The 24,334-nt window shown below is 38.8% G+C and overlaps 1 protein-coding gene across 2 annotated transcripts in view; it reads left to right on the forward strand.

Annotated features, from left to right (window-relative positions):
* Positions 1-24,334, forward strand: part of dhx38 (DEAH (Asp-Glu-Ala-His) box polypeptide 38) — a 97,039-nt gene that overhangs the window by 49,269 nt on the left and 23,436 nt on the right. For both annotated transcript variants that reach the window (XM_063067107.1, XM_063067109.1), the window contains exons 17-25: positions 2,022-2,138; positions 3,072-3,179; positions 4,571-4,683; positions 8,964-9,172; positions 12,755-12,909; positions 19,026-19,181; positions 21,072-21,206; positions 21,656-21,781; positions 22,853-22,948. In XM_063067107.1, coding sequence (XP_062923177.1) covers positions 2,022-2,138; positions 3,072-3,179; positions 4,571-4,683; positions 8,964-9,172; positions 12,755-12,909; positions 19,026-19,181; positions 21,072-21,206; positions 21,656-21,781; positions 22,853-22,948 — 1,215 coding nt within the window. The remainder of the gene's footprint in view (positions 1-2,021; positions 2,139-3,071; positions 3,180-4,570; positions 4,684-8,963; positions 9,173-12,754; positions 12,910-19,025; positions 19,182-21,071; positions 21,207-21,655; positions 21,782-22,852; positions 22,949-24,334) is intronic.

Genomic DNA, 24,334 nt, shown 5'->3' on the forward strand with positions numbered 1-24,334 from the left:
TTGCCTTATTTCCATTGACTCCATGCCAGTTTCCTTAGTAAATACAGATGCAAAAAAACCATTTACGATCTCCCCCATTTCTTTCGGTTCCATGCATAGCCAACCACTCTGATCTTCAAGAGGACCAATTGTATCCCTTACTATCCTTTTGCTCTTGATATACCTGTAGAAGCTCTTTGGATTATCCTTCACCTTGACTGCCAAAGTAACCTTATGTCTTCTTTTAGCCCTTCTGATTTCCTTCTTAAGTTTTTTTTGCACTTTTTATAGTCGTCAAGCACCTTATTTGCTCCCTGTTTCCTATACATGTCATACATCTCTCTCTTCTTCTTTATCAGAGTTCCAATATCCCTTGAGAAGTTTAAATCTTCTCTTTGGCGGGTGTTCAGTGAGACGCTTTCTCACTGCTTCTGCTCTGTGGTCTCTGCTGCCCTCCAACTCTTCGACCATATACTCACCCAGACTCACTCTTCCCTTTCTCCCATTTCATCCTTGATGCCCATCCTTCTTCCCTTTCTCCCATGGTCCGCTTTCCTCTCCTAACAGTTTCCTTCCTCGCCAGTCTTTTACTTTTCCTACGCATCTGGCTTCACCTATCACTTTTTAGCTTGTACTTGCTCCACTTTCTTATTCTGCTGTCTTTGCCCTTCCTCTCCGGTCCGGAGGAAGGGTCTTAGCCTGATACATTGACTATTTATTCATATTCCTAGATGTTGCCTGACCTGCTGAGTTCCTTTAGCATTTCGGGTGCATTGCTTTGAAATTCCAGGATCTGCAGAATTTCTTCTGCTTATGATTTGCTGCACTATTGCGATCTCTTTGAGGGATGACTACCCTGAAGAAGTTTAAATCTGCTTTTTGTTGGGAGTTCAGTGAGACCCTCTCTGTGATCCCTGCTGCCTTCCAGCTCTTTGACCATGAATTCACCTAGACTTGCTATCACACATCTTCCCCTGCTGCTGCTCCTTCTTTCCTTTCTACCATGGTCCACTCTCCTCTCCCACCAGATTCCTTCCTGTCCAGCCTTTTACCTTTGCCACCTACCCGGTTTTACCTATCACCTCCTCCTTCTTCCCCTCCTTCCCCTCACCCCAAGTTGTTAGTCTGGCATCTCCCATCCTTTCCGTTCCTGAAGAAGGGTCTTGGCATGAAATGTTTTCTGTTTATTCTCCTCCATAGATGCTGCTGATTTGCTGAGCTCCTCCAGCATTTTATGTGTGTTGCTATATTGTTTTGTATAAGCTCGGGAGGCAGAGAAGCATGGCGGTTAGCGTTATGCCATTACAGCGCCAGTGATCTGGGTCTGCTGCCTGTAAGGAGTTTATACGTTCTCCCTGTAACTGTGTGGGTTTCTTCTGGGTACTGTGGTATCCTCCCACACTCCAACGATGTATTGGTTAAGGAGGTTAATCGATCACATGGGTGTAATTCGGCACTGCGGGCTTGTTGAACCAGAAGGACTTGTTACTTTGTGAAATCTCTAAATAAGTAAAAGTAAGTTCAGATTTTATATTGAACAGAATGTATTTTCTTTCTAATCATGGTATTATTCTGAACATTTGTTTCTTCTTGCTCGCTTGATGTCTTATTACTTCTGATGTCTTTCAGCAGCCCCAAGTTTTGAGGGAAGGGAACATATAGAACAATTGTTTTGGCTAGGATAGTTAGTTTAGTTGAGGGAACAAAAATTCTGCCTTGGAAAAGATGAACCAGAATTGGGTACTCTCAATCTTGTAAGCTATAGAAACAAGGTCTCTGATCAGCCCAGTTGCCCAAATTCTCAGTCATTCTCTCTCTAATAGATTAAATGATAAACCTGAGGATGCATAAGAGGCCAGAAATGGATTAATGCTGAGAATGGAGGGCAGTAGTGTAGTGAGGGTTACAATAGCAGTGACTAAATAGAAATGAATGAAACCACTAAACTTCAATGATTAATATCTGAGAATGGGTGTGAGGATTATTTGTTAATGACAAAAATAGTTGCTTTGTTTTAATGAAAATGTGCCTTCTGCATGTAGGTGACTTGTGATCAGATAGTTGAACGTCTGGAAGAACTGGAAAATGCTCCTCAACTGGCAGTGTTACCAATATATTCCCAGCTGCCTTCTGATCTTCAGGCGAAGATTTTTCAAAAGGTACAAATAAGTATTTTTGCTCATGAAGTGAGCTGAAAGTACATGAGGTTTCAGTTTCTCTGTATTGTCAAAATCTTAGAAATGTGTTGCAGGTGTCACCATTAGTTCAATTGAATTTGATACGGTGTTGCTGAAGAAAGCCATTCAGATCCCTTTTCCTCCTCTCTTTGTTTTGCTGTACCCTTACAACTTAAGATTTTTTATAAATGCCTAGCAGTCCCCTTGGCTTCCTTTTGCCCTTGTGTTAATTTGCAGTAGCCTATCAACCTGCCAGCATATTTCTGGGCTGCCATATTGAGATCAGCTTTTGGTGATCTCACATTCATAACAGGATTCAATGTAGGTACTGTAACTCCCTGACTTATAACTTTCAGTTTACTGGACTAAATTTACCCTCATCTCTATCTGAATAACCAAGTTATGGTCAGATGATGCTGTGATGTGGAGGACTTCTGCACATGTGTTTTTGTTTTGAAGCATGGAATTGTTATGGCAAAAAGTAGAAACTGTTTGGCTTATTGAATCTGCTTGAGCTCTTTATAAACATTTTAGTCAGTTCATTTCAATGATCTTTCCCCCTCTTCCCTATAATATATTTTACCGTTAGATTTTCAAATACTGTCCAATTACGTCTTAACAGTTATAATTGGATTTTATTCCATATTATATTCAATTGAAGCCTTGAAGATTTCACAATCATCCACTTATGAGAAAAGTTTGTTGTATGTAAATATGTATGTTTCTCTTAATGTACCGAACAGCCTATGAATCACTAAGGACAAACAACCCTTGAACTCTCTTTGTGGTTTGACTGAAAAACAGCAGGTTAATTTCCCCACAACATCAAATCAAAAGTTAAAAATAATACTGATTATTTCACTATGTCTGGGACTAGTGAAGATACTCATTTCTGTAACATGTTTCTCTGTAAAGGCTCCAGATGGAATCCGCAAGTGTATTGTTGCTACAAACATTGCAGAGACATCACTCACGGTGGATGGCATCATGTTTGTTGTTGATTCAGGATACTGCAAATTAAAAGTAAGTACAGTCAGCCCTCCTTATCAGCGAGTTCCGCATGCGCAAATTCAACCAACTGCGAATTGAGAAAACCCGGAAGTGCTCTTCCAGCACTTGTTGTTCGAGCATGTACAGACTTTTTTTTCTTGTTATTATTCCCTAAACAGTGCAGTGTAACAACCATTTTACATAGCATTTACATTGTATTAGGTATTATAAGTAATCTAGAGATGATTTAAAGTACACGGGAGGATGTGCATAGGTTATCGTGGATCGGGATAAAAAAAAACCCCAAGTTCTCTTACTAAGTAATTCGGAACAGGTACATCCAGTATTACTTGGCGTCAGTTAGTCAAACGTTTGTCTTAGTATATTGTATATATTTTACCTTTCTATGTATATAAAACACTTAAGAAATGTATGTTTCAGCGCCGAGTTCGATCCAGTGACAGATCACTACCAAGCGTGCTCTCCATTTGTGCCGGGTTGATGTGGAGGATCAAAAACCCAAAACCCAATAATTAAACCATTGCTTTGCTTAGTAATAATTGTAGCTTTCATCGGGGCAGGGCCTTTCTCACTTTATCCTTTAAAATTGTTCCGATCGTTGACCGACTGTAGCCTAACACTTTTCCAATGACCGATGGGGTTTCACCTCTTTCCGATCGCTTTATTATTTCCACTTTATTTTCAATCGTGAACGTGATTATTTTCATGAACAGAAACATTTCAGATTCAGAGCTCCGCCGCCAGGTCCTAATGTCCACCGCACTGAGACAGGTTAAATAAGGTCTGGGGTTCCACTGGGTCCTAAGGTCCACCGCATTTAGACAGGTTGAATAAGGGACTTGAGCATCTGCGTTCTTTGGTATTCGCGAGGGGTCCCGGAACCAATCCCTCACGGATAAGGAGGGCCGACTGTAGTTCAATGTTGCAAAGAGGGTGGAAAGGGAATGGACAGGAGAAAGGGAATATCTGTAACTGAATGAGGTGAAGTTGCCATGCTGAAGCTCTAAATATGAAGCAATCTGGTTGTTAGATTAATGAGGGCAGTTAAGAAAAAACAAAGAAACATGTAAAAGCTGTGAAACAAGGCCAGCTATCACAGAGAACTGAGACAAAAAGGGAAGTTTTGGAAACCTGCAGCAGATTGGGCAGTGTATGTGGAGAAAGAAAAGGCTGACTTAACTGGCTAATGTGAAACTGATTTGAGTTGTGTTTTATAATCAGTGGAATATTTCTGTAATACTTGGAGTTGAATTCCTATGGTTTTGGCAGGTCAAAATTTAATATTTTTCCATCTGGCATCTGGTTAGGAGAAGAAACAATATAAAAAAAACAATGTAAGAAAATTAAATGACTTGGTGTTCAAAGATACATTGCACTAATTTAATGTTTGACTTCTTATCCAGGTCTTTAACCCAAGAATGGGTATGGATGCTCTTCAGATTTATCCAATCAGCCAAGCCAATGCCAATCAGCGCGCAGGTCGAGCTGGGAGAACAGGTCCAGGCCAGTGTTTTCGGTAACAAATAATCTTTCCCTGGGTACAATTTTACAGATATGCTGTATTTCCAGTTCTTAAGATAATATTTCATTTTCTCTTTGCATAATATTTGGAATTTACATTCCTGTGATTATAGTATTGTGCCTAATCTGAATTGTGCCGTCTACTGGTATCCATTCTTAAATAGGGATACGTTAGGTACCAGTCCCATGATAGAATTGTTTTGCAGGTAAAAAAATTACTTCATCTGAATATTAGCCATTGTCAAGACATGCTAAATTTTCAAAAAATTGTTTAACTTTACAAAGCAATAACTTTTTTAAATTATTCTGGAGTGACAAAAGTAGATGCTCTGAATCAAAGAAAATGGAAAACATCGTCAAAAGTTTCATCAGTCTTTGCTGCCAAATTAACATACACTTGGCCAACTCACAGATTATGAACTTTTGTTGACTTGCCTAGTATTTAAACTTAAATGGAAGTTTTATTCTTTCGTCAGGTACAGGTAAAGCTGGCAAGACCAACATTTAGTGCCATCTGTAATAGTTCTCAATGAAATGATAATTAGCTACCTTCTTGAGCTGATAGTAACTGTGTTTGAGAAAAGGTTGTTCCAGGAATTGGCTTCAGTGATAATGAAGGAATGGTGCTCTTACTTCTAGGATTATGAAATGTGTTGACTGGAATGGATACTTGCTTCTAGTAAATAGTCCACAGTCAGAGAGTTCTACAGCACAGGAATGAGATCTTTTGCCCATCACATCTATGCCAATATTATTACCCAATTATACAAAGTAATTTGCTTGCATTTTTGATCTTTATCCTTCTGTGGCTTGATTATTTAAGTGTCTGTAAAGGTTTCTTAAATGTAACGATTGTATCTGACACCACCACCTCCAGATAGCGCCACTTTGTGTAAAGCACATTTTCTCTGTGAAATCTCCTCAAACCTTCCTCATACCATAAACTTGTGCCTTCTTGCTTTTGATACCTCTACCGTGGAAAGATTATTTATGCCTCTTATAATATTATATACCTCTATCTCTCAGCCTCTCAGGGAAAACAAATGCAACCTATCCAATCTTACCCTATAACTAATGTGCTCTAATCTAGGCAATATTCTGGTGGATCCTCTGCAATCTCCAGAAAAACATACTTTCCAAAGTGGACACAAAACTCCAAGTGCCATCCAACCAGTGTTTTGGAAAGTTGCAACATGGTATTTTCCAACTTTTATGTTCTGTGCCTTCTTCACCACCCAACCAGTTTTGTTGTTTTCAGAGAACGAGGTATGTGAACCCCAAGGTTCCTTTATTCATCAGCATTTTCAGTGCCCTTCCGTTTACTGTATATATCCCAACCTCTGACTTCCCAAGATGCATCACCTTGCACTTGTTGGGATTAAATTCCATCTGTCAATGGTCTGCCCAAATTTCATCTGATCTATAACCTGCTGTAGGTGGCCTTCCTTGCCAGCCACACACCCTCAACTGTGGTGTAATCTGTATACTTATTAATCATACCTTCCCCATTGACAGCCTTCTCATTCTGTTACAACCCAACTAGCAAGGGACCCAGAAATGAGCCCTGCAGAACACCACTGGTACAGCCTTCCAATTAAAAAAAAACACCCTTTCACTACCCTCCTCTGGCTCCTATCACCAAGCCATTTTTGGATCCCATTAACCAGTTCATTTTGTATCCCATGTGCCATAACTTTCTGGACCAGCCTACCATTCAGGAGCCTGTCAAATGCCCTACTAAAGTCCAAATAAAGTATATCTGCTGTCCTGTCTTCATTAATCTTCTCAGTTACCTCCTCAAAAAACTTGATCAAAAATAGTAAGTGAGGCAGGATTCCCTCTGTACAAAGCCATGCTTGATCAGTTCCTGTCTTTCCAAATGTACATAAATCCTATCTTGTAGGATTTTTCCAGTAATTTCCTTCTCATTTCTCTGAGGCTCACTAGCCTGTAGATACCTGGCTCACCTATGGTGCCATTCTTAAATTAAGGAACAACATTAACTATCCTCCAGTCTTCTGGCATCTGACATATGACTAATAGAGATGCACAAATCTCGATCATGGCTCTATCTATCTCTGTCCTTTGCTTCTTATGAAAGCCTGATATAGATCTATGCTGACTTGCTCCAGATTATTCACATATCTTTTCCTGAATTCGATACATTCCATGTTAGAGTCATAGAGTCATGGAACACTACAGCATATAAACAAGCTCTTAGGCCCACCTAGCCTGGGCCAAACCATTAATCTGCCTAGTCCCATCAACATGCACCTGCACCATAGCCTTTTATTCCCCTATCATCCTACTATTCACACTTCTCTTAAATGTTGAAATCGAGCTTGCATGCACCATTTGCGCTGGTTGCACACTCTCACAACCCTCTGAGTGAAGAAGTTTCCCCTCATATTCCTCGTAAACTTTTCACCTTTCACCCTTAACCCATGAGCTCTGGTTGTAGTGCAATCTAACCTCAGTAGAGAAAGCCTGCTTACATTTACCCTGTCTATACCCCTCATAATTTTGTATACCTCTATCAAGCCTCTCAATCTTCTACGTTCCAAGGAATAAAGTCCTAACCTATTCAATCTTTCCTTATAAATCATGTCCTCCAGACCCAGCAACATCCCTGTAAATTTTCTCTGTACTCTTTCAAACTTATTTACATCTTTCCCGTAGGTACGGTCGGTGTCTGAAACTGCATCAATACTCTAAATTAAGCTTTACCAATGTGTTATACAACTTCAAGGTAACATCCCATCTCCTGTTCTGAGTACTTTGATTTATGATGGCCAATGTGCCAAAAGCTTTCTTTACCTTCTCCTGAATAAATACAGATGCAAAAAGATCTGTTTAAGATTTCCTGTATCTCTTTGAGGTCCATGAATAGATTACATCTGTGATTGTCCAGAGGACCAATTTTGTCCCTTGCTATTCTTTGTACATCGGTAGAAGCCTTTGGGGTTCTCCTTCACCTTGTCGGCTAGAGCAACATCATTGTCCTCTTTTATCTCTTCTGATTTCCTTCATAAGTATTCTCTTGTAGTTCTTACTCTCGTCAAGTACCTCATATGTTCCTGCCTGCCTATACCTGCTATACACCTCCTTTTTCTTAACCTGGGCCTCATTATCTCTTGAAAACTAAAGTTCCATAAACCTGTTATTCTTGCCTTTTATTTTGACAGGAATATACAAACTCTGTGCTCTCAAAATTTCACATGAGGCTTTATGGGACTGAGGAGTAAACTGAGGAGTAAAAAGGGTATGATCACATTAATGGGATTATAATATAGATCTAGAATTCATCCAGTTCCAGCTGCAACTCCATAATATGGTCTGTGAGAAGCTGGATGGATTTCCTGCAGGTGTAGTTGTCAAGGACACTGGATCCTGGACCCGGACTCTGGACCCTGTCTTCCCATATCCTGCAAGAGGTGCATTCGAGCATCCTGTATGGCATCCCAGTGCTCTAAATGTGCAATAAGAAAGAAAGACTAAATAATAAAAAAGAAATCTACCTATGGCCTACTCCCCTCCTTGCTGAAGTCTAGATGAATCAAACTCTCAACTCCCCACTCCAGCATTGGCCCACTCACACAATAGCTGCTCCCGCAATGGGCATTCAGTTTAACCTAACTACTTCTTATTGGTTCTTGCTAAGTACCTAATTATGTGGAATCCAATGTCTCTTCGGGAACTGTGGCATGCAAAATGTGCAGACTGCCCTTGCTCGCTTCTTTTAAGCTCTCCCTCCAGACAATCTGGCCTCTTCTTGGGACGGTGGCACACAAAACGTGCCAACTACCCCCACTTGCTTCTTTTAAGCGCTCTCCCTCTACGCAATCCGGTGTCTCCTCTGAACTGTGGCACACAAAATGTAAATGTTCTTGGGGAATACAGGTAAGAAGTATTCATTTAGAACCTTGCCTACAATTCCTGGTAATCCACACTCAGATTACTCCTTTGGTCCCCATAATAACTAATTCTTTCCCTCGCTCCACTCATGATGTTGTTGCTGCATATATCATAATGGAGATATTGCATGGTGAACATTACGGTAACATCTTTGTACATTTCCCTAAACTGTTACATTAATAGATTGCTGAAATTAAAAATATTCAGTTTTATGTGCATTTATTCTTGTGATTAATGTTAAGTTTGACCAAGTATGCTGTTAACTAAAGATAATCTATAGTTACATATGGTAAAAGTGAATGAAGAAACATGTACTTTGATTTTCTTCAAATTGATAGATTTATTTATTCAACCACACAGGTTGTACACACAAAGTGCATATAAAAATGAGATGTTGACCACCACTGTACCTGAAATCCAGCGAACAAATTTGGCTAATGTGGTCCTGTTGCTTAAGTCCCTTGGTGTTCAAGACTTACTCCAGTTTCATTTCATGGACCCGCCACCTGAAGATAATATGTTGAATTCTATGTACCAACTCTGGATCCTAGGTGCTCTTGACAATACAGGTAATTAGAAAATTATGCGGAAATTTTTCTGAACCTTCAAGTTCAAATGTAATTGCCATTCAGCCATTCACACGTATGCAGCTAAATGAAACAATGTGCCTCTGTAATTTGCAAGATGCGAAATCAGTACATGGAGCCACACATAGCACATATAGTTACAACTGCACATACAGTCACAAGTCCCTGAATGACGTGGCCTGAAGTTTGATGGCGTATGGGATGTTATCCTGGAGCCATGTTTCTGCAAGAACGAGCTCGCAGCAGTGACTCAGCCACAGATGAAGGCTTATCAGCTTGCCTTGCGCTGGGTCAGCCGCAGTCGAAGGCAATCCAGCCTGTCATCCAGGGAGTGAACACTGGAGAACAGCACTGATGGGTGAACCATTGTGCAGGAGCCAGGCCTAAACCCAGCACGGATTTCAGTGCACCCTTAGTGCCTCTGTCCACACATCAACCGAGGCCATGCAACTCCCCCGCTGTTGGTATCACCAATGAACTAATAATTAACCAGACTTGCAGTATTTTACAACTCCCTTGTCCATTCGTCCCCCCCATCCTTCCCCACTGATCTCCCTCCTGGCACTTATCCGTGTAAGCGGAACAAGTGCTACACATGCCCTTACACTTCCTCCCTTACCACCATTCAGGGCCCCAAACAGTCCTTCCAGGTGAGGCATCACTTCACCTGTGAGTCGACTGGGGTGATATACTGCGTCCGCTGCTCTCGATGTGGCCTTTTATATATTGGTGAGACCCGACGCAGACTGGGAGACCGCTTTGCTGAACATCCACGCTCTGTCCGCCAGAGAAAGCAGGATCTCCCAGTGGCCACACATTTTGATTCCACATCCCATTCCCATTCTGACATGTCTATCCACGGCCTCCTCTACTGTAAAGATGAAGCCACACTCAGGTTGGAGGAACAACACCTTATATTCCGTCTGGGTAGCCTCCAACCTGATGGCATGAACATTGACTTCTCTAACTTCCGCTAGGCCCCACCTCCCCCTCGTACCCCACCTGTTACTCATTTTTATGCACACATTCTTTCTCTCACTCTCCTTTTTCTCCCTCTGTCCCTCTGAATATACCTCTTGCCCATCCTCTGGGTCACCCCCCCCCTTGTCTTTCTTCCCGGACCTCCTGTCCCATGATCCTCTCGTATCCCCTTTTGCCTATCACCTATCCAGCTCTCGGCTCTATCCCTCCCCCTCCTGTCTTCTCCTATCATTTTGCATCTCCCCCTCCCCCTCCAACTTTCAAATCCCTTACTCACTCTTCCTTCAGTTAGTCCTGACGAAGGGTCTCGGCCTGAAACGTCGACTGCGCCTCTTCCTATAGATGCTGCTTGGCCTGCTGCGTTCACCAGCAACTTTGATGTATGTTGCAGTATTTTGTATTATCATTGTCTAACAGGGTCTTGCAATCACAAGAAAAATGTTTAAGATAAAAATTTGCACCATTTGCTGTCCCTGGAGAAGCTCCTGCGACCAAACGCACCGCCATCTTACCGGAAGAATAGAATGCATCGTTTAATACTTCTTTGGGAAAATAGAGTTTAACTAAAGAATTATGGATTTTGCCAAGGGTGTGCAGATCTGGAAATGTGACATTAACCTGCCAGATCTGTATTTAACCTAGATGTGTCAGTTGGTGTTTAGGAAATCTCTATGGAAGATTTTAAGTACAAATGTAATTGGAGTTCCAGGATTTAACCTTGGATGCATGAATTCCCCAATCTCTTTCAAACTGAAATGCTAGTGAGAGCTAAGTTGTATGGTTTTAGAATGAAGGAGCTATTGTTGTAATCCCAATGGAGACACTTCAGTTTTCAAGCCACTATTCTGAATCACAGTGGATTAAGACAGCTGAGTGAGTAAAGGAGTTAAATTAATCGGCACGTGGATGAAAGAGCCATTGTTCTTGCTTTTACTATCAAGTAAGATTTACAAGCCACGACTGTCAATGTATTTGCGTGCAGGAGATGATTCTTAAGATTGCTGACTTCTGAAATCATGAGTTGGCTTAGTGCTAACTTCATCTTTCTTACCCTAATGGTGTGTCTGAAGATAAGACCACAAGACATAGAAACAGAATGAGGTCATACAGCTCATTGAGTCTGCTCCACAATTCGATCGTGGCTGATTTACTATTCCCCCTCAACCCCATTCTGCTGCCTTCTCTCCGTATCTTTGACACTCTTACTAATCAAGAACCTATCAACCTTCACTTTAGTATTCCCAATTACTTGACCTGTAGAGCCATCTGTGGCAATGAATTCTGCAGAGTGACCATCATCTAGCTAAAGAAATTCCTTCACTGTTTTAAAAGGACATCTTTTAATTTGAGGCTGTGCCCTCTGGTGCTAGACTCTCCCACTACTGGTAATTGAATACGTTTGATTTGAAAGATGACTTGGAGACAAAAGGTCCTAAATTCTTGAAATGTATTAAAAAACTCTGTAGCAAATACATTCCCTCAGTCCAGTGATAAAGAAGATGGAAAAGTGAGCAGTAGTACAAATAAAGCATTTTGAGCTTGCTGAGTTGCTGTTAGTTTATTAATGTTTTGCATACTGAGATACAGTGGAAAAGCTTTGTGTAGTCTTTGATTATGTTGTCAGTGTAGATGGAGGGCGACTGGTTTGTGTGATGGACAAGGTTGTGTTCACAATTTTCTGCAGAATTTATTGTGTGTTGCTTAAGATTTCCAGCATGTACAGAATCTCTTGTGTGAGTGACACTACAATGTCCAGTCAAGCTTTCTTTTGAGTATTTTGATTACTCAGAAAGTAGATGTGTTCACTTTGGAAGTACTCTGCCAATTTTTTCATCTTATCCATTTAATTTTGATAACGGGAAGCAGCTACATCATGCACTAGGCCATATCTTGACAGTGATTGGTGTTTTTGAATGCAATTGCTTTTATTAGACTATTTGCTCAGAAACAACTCATAGACTTGCAGGGACCCATTTTATTACTGTCAGTAACAGATGGCAGCAAATTGACCACTATTTTCAGTTGGTTGACTCCATTTGTAGTCCAGCAACAGAACCTGGTCTTGCAGAGACTTGATAACATTTTGGAGGGGAGAAGCCTCTCTGGAAGGCTAAAATTAGAGATCTCATTCATTTCACTGCATGTGTCAGCCTGAGGAATGGAGAAGATGATTATTATTTCCAATTATATATCAAATTATTTATAATTTTCATTGCCTTTTCATGAAGATGTACAAGTTTAATTACTTTGTTAGATTATTAATTGTTTACATTAATTTTAACTATTTTTAAATGTCCCTGAATATCAGACAATTTATTGTTAATATTATTTTCATAGCTCTACACTTCAGTTGATTTACTAACTGTAAAATTTTCCTGTGTTCTGAGGACAAGGCTCTGGATATAAACCTCCATGCAATGACACTTGCTCACTGACTGCTGGTTACAGAGGGCCAACAATGCTGGTTTTCTGCATCTTGCCTAGATGATGCAGGCTTGTGGAAATCACAGCTGGTGATCCAGACACTGGGCCAACTAGTCTTATTAATCTGCTATTTTATGTAGTTTTTTTTTACCGTTCTAGGCAGCCTGACTCCAACTGGAAGGATGATGGTTGAATTCCCACTTGATCCTGCTCTGTCAAAGATGTTGATAGTGTCGTGTGACATGAGCTGTAGTGCTGATGTCCTCATCATTGTGTCAATGCTATCGGTGCCCGCTATCTTTTATCGACCAAAGGTATGTGAGAGAATCTAAAATCAGTACTCTTTTAGAGAGAGCTAAAACCTACTTTTACCCAAAAGGTGCAATATTGACCATCCTCTGCTTACTCTTCACGTTGTCTTTATTAAACAGGCTGCATTAACATTTTTATTTATTTTAATTTGGAGAAGCAGCATGTAACAGGCCCTTCTAGCCCAACGAGCTCACACTGACCAATTACACCCATGTGACCAATTAACCTACTATCTTTGGAAGGTGGGAAGAAACTGGAGTACCCTGTGGAAAACCGCACGGTCACGGGGATAATGTACAAATTCCATACAGACAGCGGCAGAATTGAACCTATGTCGCTGGCGCTGTTAATTGCATTATGCTAACTGCTAGGCTACCATGCCGCCCTGAATTCAAGTAGTAGTATCTAATACATGAAACTGCAGAGGCTGTAATCTGAAACAATAATCAAACAGCTTGACCTATTGAATTCCTCCAGCTGTTTGCTTTTTGCTGCATGTTATTTTAACCCTCTTCTTTTAGATAAACTATATAGAATTAATATCGAATTTTCATAATCATGAGCAGAGGGAACTTGGGGTTTAAGTTCAATTTCCCTGAAAGTGGCAATAGAGATAGATAGAGTGATGAAGAAGTTATATGGCATGCTTGCCTTCATAGATCAGGAGATTGTAAAAGTATTACAACTTCACAAAACACTTGTTAGACACCAAGAATATTGTGTGCATTTCTGGTTGCTGCACTACAGTAAGGATATGGTTGTGCTGGAAAGAGTGCAAAAGAGATTCACCAGGAGGTTGCCAGGGTGGAAAGGCTTGATTTATGGGGAGAAATTGGATAGGTTAAATTTGTTTTCTTGAAGGAGACTGAGGGATAACTAGATGGAGAGGTATAATATTACTTGGGGCATAGACAGGGCAGGTAATTAGAATGTTTTACCGTTGGTATCAGAAACCAGAGGACACAGGTTTAAAATGAGGATTTTTAAAGGGGATTTGAGGGGGTGTCTTTCTTTATGGAGAATAACTGATATTGAATGCAATCATCAAGAGATATTTAGACTGGCATTTATAAAGGTAAGGCATAGAAGGATGTGGGCCTAATATAAGAAAGTGGACTAGTATAGATGGGCAAGAATGTCAACATAGATGTGATGAGAAGGACTTGAAGACTATGATTCTATAATGTTATCTTTGCAATTAGGAGCCGGTTGTTGGATCTGGTATTTGTTTGTATTGTTTAAAGGTTCTGTGGATTGCAAAACTACTTGAAGTAAACTTCAACAAGGTCTTGGTTTGAATTTTAGTTGGTGACGAAATCTGAATCTGATCTGCTGTCCCAAGTCATTAAGTGTGTGGTCCTTGCTCCTAAGCCAAGCTGACCCTCCTTATCCGAGGGTCATCCTATAAATACAATTAGACCTTGGCAATGTCCCAGAGCCCATACACCCAGGCAACTCTGACAACCTTTTGATGACAGTTCATCAATGTCAGAATCCATTTTATATTCGTCCCACATCAAAACAGTTTAAATAGACTTTATTCAATAGTTTTAGAAATTATTGTAATATTCCTAATTGTACTGGAAACTAATTAAAACATTAAAAAGCAAGTTACCTTTCCTTTTTTTGGACAATGTTTCATTAGTTGTATAGTCTTTAAAGAGAGAACAAAATTATAAAGGGCTAGTTGTTTAAAAGGTTCGCTTTTCCCTTCGGACCAAATGATTTCAGAATTTCATTGGAAATCTTATCTTCACCGGCTGCCTTTCTGACTTTTAGACTCCAAATTGCACTTTCCATCTCTGACATCAGTATTTTAGGTTGATTAGTCATTTGATTTAATACTGGTAAATCCTCAATCCTGCTATCTTTAAATAATTCCGAGACCCATCTGTCCGTGATCTCTTCTTTTTCATAGCATGGATTACCACTACCGTCTTTAATATACCCAGCTGATGGCATGGTCCTCTTTAATTTCATCATATCTTTTACCTTTTGGTGAAGGCCTCTATAATCATGACTTCGTTCATACTGCTCAATTTCTTCACACTGTTCATTCATCCAATTCTCTTTCGCTTCCTTAAATTTTTTTTGAATCAAGTGGTGTTGGGCCTTGTAGAGTTCATTATCCCGATGTTTTATCTTTCTTCAGTTAACTTTCTCAACTTTTTGGTGAACCAAGGTTTATGTCTTTTGCTCCTTTTCCGATAACCCAAGGTCTTTTCTGCAACTTCTGTCACTGTTGTTTTGAACTCTTCCCAGATGTTCTCCACTGCCATGTCGCTACCCTCGTCATCTAAGACTGAAAATCTATTCTCCATTTCGACCAAATATTTGATCTTTTTTGCATCATCTGTAATGAGTAAATCAAAGTCTATATCTTATTTTATAGAACCAACTGGGTACTAAAATATAGTCAATTTGGTTTTTTACTGAACCTTTTAGCGCTACTAAGCAACAGTTATATGACAGGAAATCTTCCAGAGGACTTTCTCAAATCGGTATTTATCGCCTTACCAGAAAAGCCAAGTGCGATAAAACGTAACGAACACAGGACGATAAGCATAATGTCTCACTGCGTCAAGTTACTGTTGAAAATAGTGTTTGGCAGAATGAAAGGTACAATCAGCGATGAAATTGGAGAAACACAGTTCGGTTTTCGTAAAGGCTCAGGAACAAGGGAAGGAATATTTGCGTTGGGAAATATCATGGAGAAATGCATTGAGGCACAAAGGACCATCTGCTTATGCTTTATTGAATATGAAAGGACTTGATAAAGTAAGACACGAGAAAGTAATAGAGGTGCTGAACAAGTACGATCTGGGATGGGAGGATGTGCAAATAATAAGGAACTTGTATTGGAAACAGAAAGCGGTGGTCAGGGTAGAAAATGAGCTATCACCAATGGGCATGTATTAAACGAGGCATAAGGCAAGGCTGTGTTGGCTCGCCGGATTTGTTCAACCTCCATGGAGAATGGATTTTTCGGGAATGCAACCATCAGGAGACAGGTATTCTAATCGGAGGCCGGAAGGTGGATAACATCAGGTATGTGGACGACACCGCATTGATAGCTGACAGCGAATGCGAACTGCAAATTATGCTGAATAAGGTGAATGAGAAAAGCCTTGACTACGGACTAAAAATCAACCCTAAGAAAACAAAATCGATGGTGGTAAGCAAAACAACCACTAAAGACTCATTCATGATGGTATCATTACAAGCGAATGGACAAGGCATTGAACAGATGCGAAAGTTTGATTATCTTGGCAGTTGTCTGACAGATGATGGGAGATATGAAGTTGAGATCAGAAGGAGAATAGGTATGGCTAAGACCCAGTTCATGAAGCTAAAAGATCTACTATGAAATCAGAAGGTAAACATCCAAAGTAGAAACAGCTTCCTTGAGTCTTATGTATGGTCAGTGCTGAGGTGTGGATCAGAAATATGGACCCTGAAGAAGGATGACATGAAACGAATTAATGCTTTTGAAATGTGGTACTATCGACAAATGTTGAAGATCAGCTGGGTAGAGAAAGTTTCAAATGAGAGGGTTTTGTCCGAAGTTGATAGACCATGGATACTGCTGGAGAAGATCATGAAGTTAAATGTTGCTTATTGTGGACACGTTACGCAGAGAGATAACATCTTGTTGGACTTGCTATATGGAAAGGTGGAGGGAAAGCAAGGAAGAGGAAGGCAAAGAACAACGTGGCTGAATAACATCAAGGATTGGACCAAGCTGGACAAGACTAGGGATGTTGTGGACAAATGTCGGAACAGAGGGGCATGGAGGGAAGTCGTCCGCCAACTGGAAATTCCAGATGTGACCTAAGGACGATGAGTTATTTAAAATTGAGGTTCATACAAACTACTTCTCTTGCAGTGTGGTTGTCTCTGGAATTCTCTGCCTTATGGAGGCCAGATCATTAAAAGTATTTAAAATGATTTTTTGATTGATCAGAGTATTGAGATGAAGATTAGAGCCCTGAGATAGATCAACCATGATTGTGTTGAAAGGCAGAAGAGACTTGAGGGCAGGTTGCCTACTCCTGCTGTTATTTTTTTGTGTTCTTGGATGGTGAGCCAATTCGAACTCCTTACAACAACTGGCTCAGATGTAAATCTAAGGGAGTAGAAGCAAATACCTCTGGCTCCTTTTTCTAATTTGTCCTTCACTGGTCAGTTGAACGGTGAGTTCAGCAATGAAGCGAGAATCTGACCTCTCATTCACTTCTGACATCCCTGTCTCAGTGCCTGGCTATAGCTGCCCGAGATGGCCTGAAAAGTAATTGGAGGATAATCAGTATTTTTCTGCTTAGGTCTGGATAAAAGTAGATGCTGACAGCCCATTAATTACAATACTACCACACTTGAAAATATACCATGCTTCTGCTTCAAGGTTGAGTGTCATATGCAATAATCCCTGGATTATTTTTATAAATTAATTTAAATAAAATTAATAAATAATGATTTTATTGTAATTTGTGTTTGATCTTCTCATGTCCTTTGACTATTTAGTAGTTTAAATGTTGATTGTTAAATCTTATTAAAATATGGCCATCTTGCTTAATTTCACCATTTTTTGCCACTATAATAGAAAATTTATTCCTCTGTTAAATTCAAAATGGTGTTTTTATATTTCTTAATGAAAAGCTAAGACCATGTTATCTTGCAAATGGAGTGTTAGACTTCAGATTATAGCATGGTGCAACAAACAAGCATCTCTTTTCCTCCACACCTTTAACCTTGCAGTTTCATTTCATTTCATTTTTAAATTTTATTAATATAATCTTCTACAGCTATAAAACAGATATTCAACAAATTAGTTTATATATAATTAATAAAGCTGAAGAAAAAAAGATATATATGCTAATGAAAAAAAAATTTATAAAAGAAAAAGAAGGAAAAAAGAGAACCCCAGCTAACTAAAACAAAAACCCAACTATAAAACAAAAAAAAAAGAGAAAAAAAAACCTATTAGGAACTGCCTCCCGGAACAATACATCTTATAAACATTTATAAATATAAAAAAAGAAAACAACAACCACCAAATCACATTTGCATAACATAAAATTGGAAGGAAACCGTGTAAATTGATTCAAATTAAATGATAATATTTAGCAACAGAGCTCCACCTTCTCTCAAAATCAAATCGGGGATCAAAAGTTCTACTTCTAATTTTTTCCCAACTAAGACATAACATTACTTGGGAAAACCATTGAGTTAGTGTAGGAGCAGAGGTATCTTTCCACTTCAATAAAATAGGTCTTCTTGCCAGCAATGTAACGAATGCAATTGCATGTTGGTTTGAAAATGAAATACCCTGAATATGATGCGGAACTATTCCAAATAGAACAGTCAGTGTACTAGGTTGTAAATTAATTTTCAAAGCTTTAGAAATTGTAGAAAATAAAGATTTCCAAAAAGATTTCAATGAGGGACATGACCAGAACATATGTGACAAAGTAGCTACTTCATTTTTGAACCTATCACAGTAATTATCTATATTAGGAAATATTTTGGATAGCCTCTCCTTTGTTAAATAATAGCGGTGAACAATTTTAAACTGAATTAAACAATGATTGGCACATATCGAAGAAGAATTAACCATTTTCAAAACTCGCGACCGGCCCTCATTAACAAAAGTCATATTAAGTTCTCTCTCCCAATCTTGTTTAATTTTTAGTGAGAGGTAACCTTGCAGTTTCTGAATCCATCTTCCTATTCAAATTTAGACACCTGCTTTCCTTTTCACCATCCAGAACCCACAAACTACCTGTTAAATGCTACGATGATTTATTTCTATTTTATTTCCATTTCATATATTACAATTGTGGCAACTGTTCTGTTAAAATTGCTGTGTTTTTTCTTCTTTGTCAAGATATTGTATTTTTGGCCATCTTCAGTGGCTGCATTATCTATTTCAAAATTTTGGTGTACTGTTACAAGGTACACTGGAAAAATAAATATTTTAAGGTCACTGAAATGGGTGAATTTTAGTGTTCATTTACCTTTACAGGTGAAACTCTGAAATGAGGACATCCATTGTGCAAAAACTGGTATCTTACTTACTTGTGTTTCCTTCTCATGATCTATATGCATTTAAAATTTACAGGGCCGAGAAGAAGAGAGTGATCAGATGAGAGAGAAGTTTGCTGTGCCAGAAAGTGACCATTTGACATATCTTAATGTTTACCTGCAGTGGAAAAATAACAATTATTCTACTATTTGGTGTAATGAACACTTTATTCACGCCAAAGCCATGAGGAAGGTAATATAATAGTTGATTTTCTGCTGTATTAATTTTTGTACATTTTAATAGGTTATTGGATTTAATTTCTTTTTGTATCAGAAACAGTAAGGCCCTAGCTAAAAATTGGAAGTTGTATGTTGTACATTATTAGCTCTTTAAGAAGTAAAACAGCCTCACCCGCCTAATTGTTGTCACTGACTGCTAATCTGACTATTCCTTAGTCCTTGCTAAAGCATGATGGTTCACAGCAGCACTGTTATCATAAGAATTAAAGGAGTTTTTCTTTAGTTTTTTAAAAAATACATTCTAACTCCCTTCTGCAGAAGCAAATATGCCTACTAAATTTTACAAATTACTACTATTATTTAAAAGTGGATAATTGTCCTGGATTTTTCTGCCTCAACAGCAACTTTAATTGATTCTGTAAATTGAGAACTGATATGGGCCTAGTGGGCTAAAATGGTCCCCTATGTCTTGTGGAAATCTGGAAAAAGTTGGGTGCACTGAAGTAACCAGATGAATTTTATATATTGGATCTGGTTCTTTTACTGCAATATGAGAAATATCATAGAAAGCCCGGCTGGACTGTACAGGTGCTCTTGTACAGTCCAGCCTGGATATGTTATAAAATTTGTGCTTAGTTCATTTATATGTGTCCTTTACCATTGATGATTTTTTTTCTAGATAAGTACTAATGTATTTTCCTAACCTACGTTCAACCAGAAAATCCCCATCCATGTTTTTTTTTAATTTCTAAAAAGCATATCCATAGATTCTTTGTGATATTGTTGATATGAGATCCATCAAATCCCATGATTTTTGTAACTTTGTTCCTTGGCTTCTAGTGCTATAATTGTAGGTTCCTTTGAATAAAACACATCCTTTTACTATATCATCTATTATTCCTAAAATGTTTTACATCTTGGTCATTTCATCTCTCAAGTTTGACATCCAACTCCAAAATTGACTTCTTGTTTCTAATTCACCTATTTGTAAATATCTTGGCATGGATCAATGTCATTAAAGTAATATATATTTTTTCCTTTTCTAAGTTGCCCTATTTTTATGAGCCCTCTTGGTTCTCTTCCTTTTTTTTGGCGTGTGCCTGCGTATGTGTGAGTCTGTGCGTCTGCGTGTCCGTGTGTGTGTCCGTGATGATGGATTTTTCACGGCGTTTTTACAAGGCGCGGAGTGAGAGGGAGACTGTATGACACGCCACTCCTCACACAGACACCTTTCACAGTATTTTCCCTTTGTTTGTACGAGGTCGAGTTGCGATCTCGACACTCAACCTGGCACGGATGGAAAGCGTACTCAGGGGCAGACCCGACTAGTTTCGAACTCGGGGACCTCCGCTCCCAGGTCTGGCGCCGATGTTGTTGCGCCACCAGCCGGCCCTGTTGGTTCTCTTCCATTGCAGAAATCACTTTTCCTTGGACACAGTGTTATTCTACTATGCGAAATGGCACTTTTCCAAATTCTAAATGGACAGATTACAGTTGAGTCTTTGGGCACTTAATTTATGAATGAAACAAGTGGAAAGTACTGAATATTTAAACTCTTGCTAGTGACCTGATTGGCCATTAATTTATGCAATGGTCAGAAATAATAAAAATTTAAGTTAGTTATATAAAATCTATTTCCAAGTATTACTGTTTACCTTGAAAAGCTGAATGAAAACTGAAATTCTTTCGGAAGGATATGAGATCTAAAGTATGTGGTCAATTGTACGTTCCCCGTAACTGTCTGGAGAAAGCCCCTTTAGATTCAGCAGGGAGCGATTTTTGTATTGGATAGCTTGTTGGGGTTGACAAACGAATGCCAAGAAGCATGAGAGGAAGTTAAAGGAAAAAATATGTCTTGAAAGTTGTATTGGATTTGGTAACTTACCTCTCTCTTTTATCAAAGGTTCGAGAAGTTCGATCTCAATTAAAGGATATCATGGTGCAGCAACGTATGAATATTGTAAGCTGTGGTACTGACTGGGATATCATCAGAAAATGTATCTGTGCAGCTTACTTTCATCAGGCTGCAAAACTTAAGGTCAGAAAGCTATGTGATATGGAGTATGCTGTTTGTAGTTTTTGATTGACTGTGTCCTCACATCCCTCCAATTGGTTCTTTTACTTTACTTTTGTCAGTGTAATATTTTTGGCATTATTACTATTGTCATTACCTGCTTCTTATTTTGGCCTCTTGTGCACTGTATAAGGAGGAAGTATAGAATTTTGTGAGTTACATCTCCTTTATGGGTAATGATTGTTCTCAAGTGATGTGCTTGTTGTATAGTCACTTCAAAATAATCTACTGTGTGAGTTTTTGACATGAAAAAATCATGCCTTATTTATCTGCCAATGGATAGGTGCTAAAATTCATTATTTCTTACTTTCATTTCATTGTATATGTCATAATTTTTTGGATAATTTTGTTCCAGTTTTACATTTTTTTGTTCTATTCTATGAGAAGTAACTATCTTATTATTTGCTTTGCAGGGTATAGGAGAGTATGTGAATGTGAGAACAGGCATGCCTTGCCATTTGCATCCAACTAGTTCACTTTTTGGCATGGGATACACACCAGATTATATTGTGTACCATGAACTGGTGATGACTTCAAAGGTAAGCTTAAGATAACAGTTTCTGTTGAATAAAAGTAACAAATTATTTTTAAATACTGTAAATTATATGTAACGCCCTTCATGGTTTGGGTGAATTTCAGTGGAAAATGAATGGGATTTCAGTAGGGAAATGTATACATATCTCATCATATCATCTTGTGGCTACCCTGAAGATTTGCAAAGCTGTATAAATCTCCCAGTAAATTTATATTTTTACGTAAATACTTGTTTTTTTTTTAAATAGGGTCCTGTTTTTGATACTATGCTTTAATTTTATGGGAAAATAACAAGACCTACTTGTAGAATTTTCTATATTTCTTCACAAAACCAGCAACAAGTTTAGAATTTCTACATGATTGCTGAATTTACTAGTTGCTGTTGAGGGCTTGTTTTTGGGAATGCACGTCAGTGTCAAAGTTCAGCATTGCAGCAATAGCCTAGCATCTATGCTGGAAAATGCAATCAGGTAGTGCAGGAGCAGCTGCAAGGACAAGCTAAGTTTCATTAAGTAAACAAGTTCATTTGTAATCTTTTTCTTATTTTATTGTTTTAAGTGCATTTTGATATCTTGCTAATTCATAAAAGAAATAATTTTTATGTCTTAAGTAGTTTTGGAATGTTTCTGTGTGATAGAAATATTAATTGTTTTAGCAACTGGTCAAGATGGTGGGGTGTGGCTTAGCATGATGTTAGTTGTTTATCCCTGTAGCTTTATGGGTGAGGCTTGATCTGCCCATTCAGATGATGGCATTTAAGCACACAAGATCCGCAGCTGCATGAGGTTTTGCCACTTTCAGGGGAAATCTGCTCCCAGTTTACAAAGAAAGAGTGCAGCATATAATTTGGTACATTAAATCTCCACTTTGGCAGGGTATCTATCTTGTTGGCTGTGCATAGAAGACCTGAGGAATGCTAATCACCAAGGTTGTTTGAATGAATACAGTAGGATGGCTTTACTTGTACCAACTACTTTGTTGAATATATAATCTGTGCTTTTCCTCAGCAATATATTTTTGCCAGAAAATATTTGAACTTTGACTTCATATGTGATGAATTCAATTCTGTTTTCTAGGAGTACATGCAGTGCGTTACTGCAGTGGATGGAGAGTGGTTAGCTGAACTTGGGCCAATGTTTTATAGCGTTAAGCAGGCTGGTAAAACGCGACAGGTATGTTGGGGTAAATTTAATGGCTTACAGTCAATTTAATGTTTTGAAATGTTTTGTATATTGATTTGTTCTTTTTTTGATTACCTGTATAAAAGAAGATTCATGCATTTTCATAAAAATAATTAAAATGGCTGTGATGATAGAGGAATGGTGTTAAAATATGAAACCTTTAAGAGGCACGAAGAAAAAGTTAGTTGACGTGGAAAAGTATGGGATAATGAAAGACAGCACAGATGTATAAAGACATATTATTTTTTGCTATCTTGTTTGATTTCACTGAAATAATTGAGAGTGTAGGAGAAGAAGCTGCAGTTGATGTTATGTTTTATGGACTTTTAAAGGCTTTTGGCCAACCTTCACTTAATATGCATTAAAAAGACAGTAACAGCTTGGATATAAAATTGAATAAGTGCCGTACACATAAATTTTGTCTCCTGTTTTAATGAAAGATTTACTTGGAAGTGGTTTAGCTAAGGTTCACATGGTCAAGAAGAGTCATCTTGTATGGGTGAATGCAATGAAGATATTTCCCCCAAGCAGGGGCTCCAAATCAGGGAAAAATGAATTTAGGTGAAGGGACCAGCCATTTAGAACTCAGCAGAGGACTAATTCAAAATTGGTCTTGTATAACCATGAAGGATTAATATGTGATCTTGTGGTTAAATATTCTCTAAGATGTAGTGAGTACGTTATAATTCCAAGTACAATTTGAGGATGAACACCATTAGGTCAGAACAAGTGTTTTCAATTTAAGTAAAGGTAATTACAATGGCATAAGGGAAGAGATGTCTAAGGTGGACTGAATAAACAAGCTTAGAGAGAGGTCAGACAAGGAATAGTTGAAAGATATTGGAAGATATTCAAACACCTTGTTTATAATGCTCAACAAGGGTTATCCTAATCGATTAGCGAGATTCCATGAAGAAAGAGGCCCAATCCATAGTTAATGAGGTAAAGGATAATGTTGAATTCGAGACTAGATATGTCCAAAGTGGCAAGGGTAAGTGCTAGACCAGTGGGTTGTGAACTCTTTAGGATCCAGTAGCAGAAGACTGAAAGTCTCAGAAGAAGGAGAACAATGGATTTTGGGCGAAAACTCGCCCATAGTGTTTAAAAACAAACAGAAAAGATTTTTATGATTTATAAGCAGCAAGAGGGCAGAAGGGCAGCGAGGGTAAGTGTGGGATCTCTGGAGAATGAGGCTGGTGAATTAATAACAGCAGAAAAGAAACAACAGAATAACTTTTTTACGTCAGTCTTCACCTTGGAAGATAATACCAGTTTCATAAGACAGGGTCCCCAACCTTTTTTGTACTGCGGGCCGGTTTAATATTGACAATATTCTTGCGGACCGGCCGACTAGGGTCGGCGGGGGGAGGTAGGGTT

Source organism: Mobula hypostoma, chromosome 14, assembly GCF_963921235.1.
Source record: "Mobula hypostoma chromosome 14, sMobHyp1.1, whole genome shotgun sequence".
Taxonomy (NCBI): Eukaryota; Metazoa; Chordata; class Chondrichthyes; order Myliobatiformes; family Myliobatidae; genus Mobula; species Mobula hypostoma.